The sequence below is a fragment of the Bombus bifarius genome, unplaced genomic scaffold (assembly GCF_011952205.1).
Source record: "Bombus bifarius isolate JDL3187 unplaced genomic scaffold, Bbif_JDL3187 scf7180000007974, whole genome shotgun sequence".
NCBI classification, from domain to species: Eukaryota; Metazoa; Arthropoda; class Insecta; order Hymenoptera; family Apidae; genus Bombus; species Bombus bifarius.
This window is the reverse complement of record NW_022884360.1, coordinates 535811-546474: the sequence shown is the minus strand read 5'-3', so window position 1 is coordinate 546474 and position 10664 is coordinate 535811. Positions and strand designations below refer to the sequence as shown.

General features: G+C 36.9%; 1 protein-coding gene across 2 annotated transcripts; it reads right to left on the bottom strand.

Moving 5' to 3' along the window:
* Nucleotides 1–4871: 4871 nt before the first annotated feature.
* Nucleotides 4872–10462, bottom strand: LOC117217190 (coatomer subunit beta'). Of its 2 annotated transcripts, XM_033464593.1 has the most exons (9): nt 10144–10462; nt 9015–9366; nt 8001–8939; nt 7682–7917; nt 7268–7606; nt 6593–7192; nt 6199–6486; nt 6084–6101; nt 4872–5124 (listed from the first exon to the last, which is right to left on the bottom strand). In XM_033464593.1, the coding sequence occupies exons 1-9, from the start codon at nt 10144–10146 to the stop codon at nt 5086–5088; spliced, it is 2814 nt and encodes a 937-aa protein (XP_033320484.1). In that variant the 5' UTR covers nt 10147–10462; the 3' UTR covers nt 4872–5085. The 2 variants fall into 2 exon arrangements, with proteins under 2 accessions (XP_033320484.1, XP_033320485.1); XM_033464594.1 differs by lacking the exon at nt 6084–6101 and having other exon boundaries at nt 10144–10461.
* Nucleotides 10463–10664: the final 202 nt, after the last annotated feature.

Below are 10664 nucleotides of genomic sequence, written 5' to 3'. Positions count from 1 at the left end.
GTACCGTCACATGAGCATCATTTACCTTTCATTATGATATTCTATTCCAAATGAAATATAATTCTAGTTTTATAACTCTTACTCTTTAAAATATCCTATGTCATTCAAGATATCTTTCATAGTTAATTACAAAAAGATTCCCTACAATTTCTTTATTCTTTAACTAATTAATCACCGTGTTGTCCAATTCGTAATAATTCTGCAAATGGAAAAGCATAATAGATTCATCATTCGTGTCTGTTTTGATTCTATTTCGATTCGATATTCAGAACAAAAGTATAGTCGCTTCCTGTGATTCAGTGCGAGCCCCTGGGCTCAGAATATCCCTAGCAAAATGAGAAAAAGAGCGGAAGAGGGAAAAATAGCCAATGGCCAGCAATGGTGATGTTTGCGTGGACGAGGATGTTTTACAAACACGGTGCGCGTAGCCGAGCTTTAATATTCTCCGTAAAAGAGAGGCTGGCCGTGCACAGCCAGTCAACACCGTACGTGCATCAGCGCAGGAATAGCACGTGCACTTTATTTTTCGTCTGGAAATCGATCGTACGGCCACGTCCCTTCTCCACGCCCGCCTCAAAATAAATCTTGCTTGCTCGATGGAAAAGAGCACGCTTGGCATGAATGGAATGGACAGAAGTCGTCCCACTTGCATCATTGTAGCTTCATGTTGCTTATTGGGGTCTTCACAAATTCCATTCTTTTTTCGCTATTTCATATTGTTGGCTTTCATCTAATTAGTTTGTAATTCTTTTGTTGTTTAGGATAAAATGCTCCAAATCATAAATTGATCAAGCCCTGCAATAATATTTGTGATATTAATGATATAATTTTGTCTATACCAAAGAAGATAATTATAATAATTAAACTGAAGTGTTAAATCTTCTATGAATTTCTGAACTTCCTTTTAAAACATACAATTTTTACCTGACATTTTCCTTATCGCTATTTCGTAGAAGATATATTTCACTAATATAAACTATGGGGAGGGTCGTGCTATCATACTGACTCTCCTATTGGTTGGACGGGACAGGTAGAACATCTGTCTCTTCTTTGCGAAAGAACCACCATGGAGACAGATAGGGATACCTAAATTCCCATTGGTTGGCTGGGACAGGTGAGACTAAAAGGAAGGGAGGCTTTATCTACTATAGGAGGAAACCTATTCTTTCTACCTCTAAATAGCAGTCTGCAGTTATTACAAGAAAAATGGTGTCTCCAAGAAAATAAAATAAGCCATCCATCTGTCCATGATAGAAAAAAAAGTATACAATAGCTAAATCTTACAAGAAACTCGAAACATAAACGTCGGCTACTGTTCGGTTCACGCAAACAGTCTCTATAAGCAAACACTGACGTTAATCATCGGTGGTTCCCCTCTCCGCGGAACGAATCCACCGGGAGTCAGGTAAATCATTCGTGGTGTTTCTCTGTAGGCTCGGATTACAGAGATGTGGCCGCGGTACTTTACAACGGGACGCAACCACCGTACAGTTATTATTTCCCATTGAATCAGTTCTAGTAAACTGACAATTAGAGAGACAATAATTTTCTTGATTTTACGACCGACATGGCTTGTAATTGTTGGTTGACGTTGAAATACGCTCATAAACGACTCGGATTGAACTCCGTTTCGAGACACACCGAATTACTGGCAGTTTTTATAACATATGAAATTTGTTAACTTTTAATTTTTCCAATTTAAAAGCTACGCGTATATAAAGTTGATGCATATTGTATTTTTTACTTAGCAAACATGTTTTAAGACTTGTGTGCATGCTAGGAGCTTGATTAACAGAATGAATTAGTGATCTGTTTTGATTAATTTTAATTAATATTGTTAAGAAACCGGTTGTTTCGAATTGGATAAATGCAAGCAAATTGGTACCGTGCAAAAGTCTGAATTCGAGAGAAGTTGCAGTCATAATGATGGCCGTCCAAAATTAATATGGCGTCCAAATAAATTGTGCAATATGCATGATTTTTTCGAATAATGATCCATGTGCCTTAATTTTTTAATTCTACTCGTCAAAAGATTTCATATGTTATCAAAAAAAGTTATAGATTCGGTGTGCAATAGAATGATTATTAGTCACGGCTTAGACTAGCTTAGGAAATTAGTTAAAGCCGAGTGGATTAAATTTTATGTGGAAAGTTCATCCGGTTGCATTTTTTAAGGCGTTCGAATGGGAGGTAACGCGGTAGGCAGCCGAAGACAGCCGGGAATTCCTTCGTTTCCGTCGCGTCGAGATTCACACGCACGTGCATCGTCCGTGGCGTGTAAATAGAGGGCGGAGGTGACATATAGCGACAGCCAGAGCAAGCGTGTCGACCATTTAGGCGACTATTAGCAGCTTCACGGCCTCTTCCACGCACGTGCGACGAAGGGAACGCTTGTCGCCTCTTGCTGCCAGCTAAATTGTTCGATCCTGCGTGTCATTGACTAGCACATCATTATTAGTTTCACCGTTTTATAGTAATAATAAATGTAATCTCTCAAATACAAATAGTAGACACGATGTTGTTTGAATCCAAGAACAATAAAACACTGGAGGAACAGCAAGTTAACAGATGAATTAATTTATTTAATTTTTTAATTTATTAACTCACCCGAATTACAATGTTGATTGAGATCAGGAATAATGGAACACTAGAGGAACAGGAAGTCAGTGGGTGAATACATATATACTGATTGATCTATTTAATTTCAAATTCGTTTTTAATTGATTAACTCACCAGAATCGGGAATTTATATTTCTATGGGAAGGAGAATGAGCAGGAATCCCGGAAGACATTGGATTTTGATCGCACCCTCTTTCTTCTTTCAAGTTCAAGTCTTTATTCTATGACGGAATAAGCAAAGAAGGAGAACGTCGAATTTTATTGGAATGATTTTTGCCCATCTATATTTGGCTCCGCCTTAAGAATTACCCGGCTCGTTTACGTGGTCGTTAGAGTGGATTTAACTGGACGAAACGAGGGAGAGTGTGTCAGATATCGTTCGACCGAGTTCTGGTAATCCTCGCGCGGAACGGACGGCAATAAATTCTCAGCGACACTGGTTGGAGAAGAGGGCCGGAGTTACGCGGTCCATTTACTCCTCGAGGCGTCACCTAAAATCAGTTAATTATATTCTAGATACCCGACCACTTGGCCTAGTCCAACTGATATTATTTGCAACTTAAAACAAATAAATATGAAGGCTACAGGTGAAAAACATGATAAGTCACGTTTTCGGATTTTTATAGAAGGGCAATTTTAAAATTCAATATGTTGTGAACTAATTTTACATTTATCAGTTATGCAGACTGATAATAACCAAGTTAAGATAATATAAAAAACCCTAAACTGATATATTGTGCATTTACCATGTATTTTCGAATCTACCACATTATTCTTCTTTTTCAACTATTTCACGTTAAAATACTTCCTCACCGCCAAATGACATAATCAGAAAATGAACAAAAACGGACTTATCATACGTTTCTCGTGTGGTCTTCACATATAATTATCTTTACATTATCGCTGATCTTATTTAACATGAAAGTTAACTCCCAATTAACAACTCCTTAATCTACCCTAATTTCCTATGAAAATATATTGCAATAATAATAATAGTTGCGGTGTTAATCTGTGGACTTATATAATTTTTTAAAGAAGTTATCTATACACGTTTCTAATATCCAATGACCGTTTAGTCAAAGGGTAGAGGTCGGAACGCAAAAATCGCAAAATATTCCAGCGGCGGGCATCCAGGGAGGAAGGAGCGCCTGGCTCTTACAAAGAGCATAACGACGCGGACAATTTGTAGCAGAGTGTCAACGAAGCCGTTTCTATTTTCGAGACGACGCGCGCGGCTACCTTCCCGCCCCGTTCCCTCGTCTTTCTCTGTCTCCACCTACTACTGCATCGTTTTTCAGCTTGTTGTACCGGGTTCCCCGGGTGTCGCGTAAATTTACACGCGATTAATCCGTCTTCGTGGCCATCTCTTGTTATCCAGACACGCGGTTCCTCAATCTACTTTCGACTATAAAAATAACAAAAATGCAACAAGACACGCAGATAAATATAAACTTTCTAATGAAAAGAGGTTACAGTAGTTCCAATCTTTTAGTCTCCTCCGACCTACTTCCGTTTTCAAGATTGCTTCAACTTCATTTTAACAACTCTTTCAAATCTTAAACATTGCATAGACTTTGCTGTTCCGTCTACTTCTCTTCTTTTTTATATCTTCTTTAGGATCTGCAAACAATTTTGCAAATAAATGAGTAAGGTTCAAGCGCCATACAATGAAAGTAGAGATGGAATACGATAGTTCGGTCCTTCTTCGAGCACACGTTGTGCTGGAGAACGTCGGGGCACGTACCAGTCACGCAAAATGTATCTCTTTCTCTTTCTACAGTGGCTGACGACACGTACGCGTGCATGAAAATCGACGACTATTCGAGTTTCAAAGAGAGTTAACGTGTTCCTCGCTTATAAAGTGTTTGGATTATTTTTAGGATCCTTTAGTGGAGAGCTTGCTCAGCATGGAAAAAGTTATGGATGATGGTGACGTCATTGAAAGGAGATACGGAGATTGACAGGTCATTATTCTCTCATTGGGATGTTACTTGCACTGCGAATAAATTGAAAATTTATCGTATGTTAGTTTTTAGGATTAGAAATGCTTTCGTTGTAGTCTTTTACTCTTCACGATGCTAAGGAGACTTAAGGATGCCTATCTGTAAAATGAAATAAAGATTACATTTTATTGAATTACTCTGTTATATGAACAACATGTATTTGTATATCTCCTAAGTTCCTAAGCATCGATAAAAATGGTACCTCTTGGGAGAGTGCAACGATGGCTGTGGAAAGAAATAGATGGAAACTTATGTGAATGTTTTGTTATATTACAATATATATAATTCTCAGTACATGGATAAAGTCTGTGTGCACATGCTGAATATTGTGCACGATAGAAACACTCGCGCACAAAAACATTCTTCGACGGTTTCTTCTCTCTTTAATACTTGATTTTCTCTAAACAATTCTGGTTGGCTCGCAAGGAATGATTAACAGGAGAAAGGTATTCCAATCGACGGGCTAGTCTTCCTCGAGGAGGTCATCATCGAGATTCACACCCTGAAACAGGAAATATATTTTTCAGCATTACCATTTATCATCTACTTTTATTCACAGAATGTTTGGATAGTAGAAAAAAAAAGAAATTTAAAAAAGCTTCAATGTATAAGAAAATCTACTATTTTAGGAACTTTGTATTTTCTTTACTCTTAAAAATTTTAATCTTTATTAGATTAATAGATAGTTTAATAAATATTGTATAATATGAAAATATGATAATTGAGCGAGAGAAATATTTGCTGTCTAAATAAAGAAAGCGTGATAAAACAATATAAACGAGGGAAAGGGTACACAAAGAGGGATTCTGTACACGAATGTTATGGCAATAAGGCTGTAAAGAGAATGAACCGTGACTGGTGCAAAGTCAACAAACTTTATGGCTTCGTAGTTCCCTCTTCACTCGTTGATGACTCAAGAATCCTAATAATCGATGTTTAGAAAGAAATTAGACGAGGAAAGAAAATATGACTGAAAATACTGCTATCGATTTTTATCTTAAAACAAAAGGCTCGAAATTCTCCACTTTCGCGTTACCTGCCTACGGTTTCTTTCTTTCTTTTATTTCCGCGTGTGTGTTTCGCCTTTCTTTGCTTTATTTAACGTGGTGTTCGTTCTGCTTGATAGGTGGAACGTGTTCACATACATCGGTCGAGATCGATATATTGCCACGCATACACTCGTTCTAGATGCGCGTGTGCGTACCACGCTTGGTTTCAGACTGTTTTAGTAATGTAATACCCTTCTAGAATTACGCGTCTGTATTTAAGGGTATTAAAGCATCGTCTAGTTACCCTCTTTTGTTCCCCACCCATGTTGTTCTTCCGTTTGACCTCGATTCACCCCTACCAGGGCCCCTCATGATTTTGATATCCCAATTAAAATAACTCTATTTCACAACATAATTAAGTCTGTATAAAATAAATAAAGAAGTAAATGTACTTTTATGCGCGTACACTTACTTTGTGTATGTAGAAGCACTTATATACGGACAGCATGCACAAGGTAAAAAATGTTGCATGAAAAAAGAAAAACTAATAGAAGAAACACATATTGGTAGTAACACAATGGACTTACAGTAGTATCTATAGTATCATCGATTTCAAGATCGAGATCCAGATCGTCCTCGTCCATGGTTAATGGTCTAGAGCTGCTGGTGGTCTTCGTAATCTTCTCGGGAAAATTCGATTTTCCCGTAGACGATGGGATTACCTTACCAATATCGAGATCCTGTAGCCTATTCATTATCATTTCGGTGGTTGATTCTTCTGCTTCGTCAGTTGTACTTGTAGCCGCTTTGTAGGTGAACCGATTCGCCTGCTCAGCCGCTAGCATCTCCTCGAATGGATTTCGTTCGACATTCGGCTATAATAGACATATGAAATCGCATTAAAATTCATTCTATGTTTTACAATATCACAAATTACTGAAATATTCAGAATTTTTAAAAAGAAGGTAAACCCATTCTTACTTTCATAGTCGGGAATGCAGATGCCGGAACCTTCTTCTTACTCTCCTCTCTAAGGAACTGTTCGACCTTCAACGCTTCTCTGTATCCAGGAAACAGGTTTTCGTACTGTTCAGGATCAGCCAAGCTCTGTCCAGCTTTCTTGCTCACAGACGAGAGTTTCTCCTTCCATAATTTTACAATCGATGAAACTTTACTAGGAGCGTACGTTCGTGCAAAGAACGCAGCCTCTGGAGTTCTGTCCGTTTTTAGAAGGATTTCCTGGCACTTGTCGAGGTCTCCAAGAATAAAATATGACAAGAAAGAAATATTATTCTTGCCCATATCATTAGCGTCCGAGCCTAGTTTTTGAATCATATTCGCGTTTCCTGTACTTGTGGCAAGCAGTAGGAGCCCACCGAAATCTTGCGCCTGATGCAAACATTCTTGTGCTAAGCACAATTTTCCTTTCTGAGTGGCGAGAGACGCCAATTGCCGCCATTTTTGCTGGCTATTCGCTTCCTTTGCAAGCGAGTGCGCCGTTACGAGGTCGCCCAATGCCAGAGCCAATTCAAACCTGTGTTCTGGATCCGTGGACACAGCCAATGCTTGTTCTTTGAAACCCTACAGCATTTTAAATGTTAATTCTTCAAATAAACAGAGTGTTTATTAGCAAGAGATTGTCTTAATAATACGAACTTGTTTTTCCAAGAAATGAGCCACTCGCGTACGATGTTCCTTGGGAACCGTGGGAAGAACTCTGTCTGCTGTCTCGAAATCTTTTCGCATAACAGCAGTCTGGTATTCTAATACAGATAATAATAACGAATACGAGACAACTGACAGTTCCTTGTCGCACAGATACAATCTGTTGTCCCTCGGGACATATCCAAGAAGATACATTGGTCTATCTAAGTGTGATACAGTCACAACTTCTCCACCGACGAAATAGTTTATCCGATTTACGCTATTTGTGTAAATGAAGCAGTCACCGACCCATAGACCAGTTTTCACAGTTTCACTCATTTCTGCTACCATCTATAAATGATATTAAAGGGTTTTAGAACATTACTTTCTTCATTGTAGGTATTAATGGCAGGTAAAATGACAAACCTCAAAAGCATCTTCAATGTCTTCTGAATTTTCTGGAGCATTTGCAACTGCATCAGCATGGTATTTTAAAATAAAGTATTGATCAGATGTAGCTAATGCTACCAGAGAGGCATTTTCGGCCCAATAGACATGTGTAGGTTGAATGTCTATACGACGAACTAACTTAAGCGTGTCCCAGTCGAAAAATGATAGACCAGATCCAGAAGAAACGCCCAACAAAAATCCACCAAAAATACCTGTATAATATAAATATAATAAATTAATAAAATTATATTAGTAAATGAAATACGGCAATTTGAAAAATAATTATTATATTTACCATCAGCACCAAAATCAGGCTTAAAGCTCTTCTTTTCTTTGAAGTTCTTGAAGACTTTTACAGTGGTATTACTTTCTCTGACAGCATACTGACTTGAATCAGCTGCCCAGATGAATTCCGATGCTTGACCAAAAGCTTTATTTCTTAATGCCATAGATGTGTAAATAATGTACTCTCCATCCCCACAAACTACCAAGAATCTTCCATTCGGATTATGCTGGATAGTTTGTGGATAAATTTCACAGGCACCCATGTCTTTGACAGCCAGTGGGAGTCTCTCTCCATCTTGTGTTTCCTCTCCCAAAGCTTTCAAGTTCACTTGCTGTATTTCACTGTGTTTTGCCCAGACGATCTTGCCACCTAATGAATCCATTGAAACTGCAGGCTCCTCTCTACCAACTTTTACTATAACACTACTCTCATCATAACCAATTGCAACATTGTTTGAGCCCTTTAAACAAGCGATTGTCCATACTCTCTCAAAACCATAATTAAGGGAAGATTCCAATCTGTATGTTCCAGCATGCCATATTCGAACAGTTCCATCTTCAGAACCCGTAAGAATGATGGGCAATTCTGGATGAAAACAAACAGCACAAATATTCTGTGTGTGTCCTTCTAGTGTCTGTACACAAGTTTTATTTTGATAGTCCCAAATTTTGACATAGTTATCGTCTGCTCCTGATATTAAGTATGGTTTGTCTCCACCATGATAGTAATCAACACAATTTACACCTTTCTCATGACCATCTAGTGTGAAATTGGCCGTGGAAGATCCAAGCTGCCATACTTTCACTGTTCTGTCTAATGAAGCACTTGCAAATGTATTATTATCTTTTGGATTGAATACTACTTGCATTACATAGTGTGTGTGCCCTTCAAACACCTGTTGTGCTATCCAACCTTTTTCCCAGTTCCATAATTTGATTAGCATATCATCTAACAAGAAGAAAAAAGGAATTAATCAGAAATAAAATTATCATTAAAATTTAATAAGTAAGTTAATACACATACCACTACTTGTTAATATAAATGGTTGTGTTGGATGTACTGCAATACATCTGACATAGTCACTATGTGCCTCGAAAGAATGCACACGTTCCAAAGTATTATAATTAAATACTCTAACTTGCATATCATCTGAACCAGTAACAACCCAATTCTTGCGTGGTACAAATTTGGCTGTACGAACTGGTAAGTCACATACTTCAAATGTTTTAGCCAGCGTCTGAGTTTCATGATTCCAAATATTAACGTTTCCTTGATACAAGGAACAGAGCATCCATGGTTCTGTAGGGTGAAGGTCCACGCTCTTTACCCTGTCCGACCTAGCGGTCAGTTTTCGCTTGATATCTAACCTCAGTGGCTAAGGGAAAATAAAGTATATATTTATAATTTAAAAGGGAATATGTATCATATCATATGAATGCAATAAAAGATAATAGAAAATCTTGGGTAAAGCAATTAGTGAGCAATTTTAGGAATGTGTATTTTGTGACTTACATTGATATCACCAATATTGGTTTTATTAATATTACTCTTGTTGACTACAATTCATCAATGCTATTTTTTATTAATAGCAAGATTAATTGGCAATAACTAATAATGACAATAACCAACATACACATTTGTAAATGCATATAGCTAATATTATTATTACTTAGTACTGTTGTTGATTAAAGTTGGGATAGAAAAGTTCTGAATTAACAAAGTTTGAAAACAAAGTCGATAAAACTCATGTTGATGATATGAATGTAACCTGTACAGGATATAAGGACATTTACATTAAAGGTATTACATAAACAACATACATATTACATTAAGAGCAATTATACATCATATTTCTTAATGTAGATTTTTTATTATTTATAATAAATGTTCACGTAAGTGACCAGCTGTCCAAAATGAAAGAAGCAAATAGAGAAAAAAAAAGTGAGACAATTTATCATTAAACATATTTAAATCGAGCGTATCTTTATTGGAAGCATCTTATAATAATCATTCATTAGAAAATTATAAAAATCATTCATAGTTATAATGATCCAATTGTTCGTCACTGCCACAATAGTTAAGCGCAAACATGTACACAGGAGCGAATGAAAAATTAACTAAATTACGTTATCTTCGTTCCTAAAATACGTACCATTTTGCACTGTACAACTTGTATTTACAGTATTGAATAAATTCGAGTCTAATAATACAGATATGAAATTTAAATCTTCTCCCATAAAGTAACTACGTGGCCCAACTTTTCTTCCACCACACAACCTACACCTCCTAAAAATGGCGTTGATCTAAAGGTTCCTGCACACAGTTGCAGTAATTAATCAGATATATTTAGCGTCAAACGGATTGTTCAAATTAATTGTACTATCGAATCTTATAATAACCTCCGTGATAACTTTTGCATACGTGTTAAGTTTATCAAAAGACTTGAATATTTGATTATGAGTTTAGTGAGACATTATATGATGTGCCAAACCCTTATCTTATATCTTCATGATGTATCGTTACTGAATTGTCGATAAAACAGAAATCGTTTACCATAAAATTTTTTATTAAGAAAATTGTACAGTCGGTAATCTATTAGATCTTCCAACGATATAGTAGGAATGGTAATTACCTACTAAATGGCGGTTTATTTGAACCTATTATACAACTTGT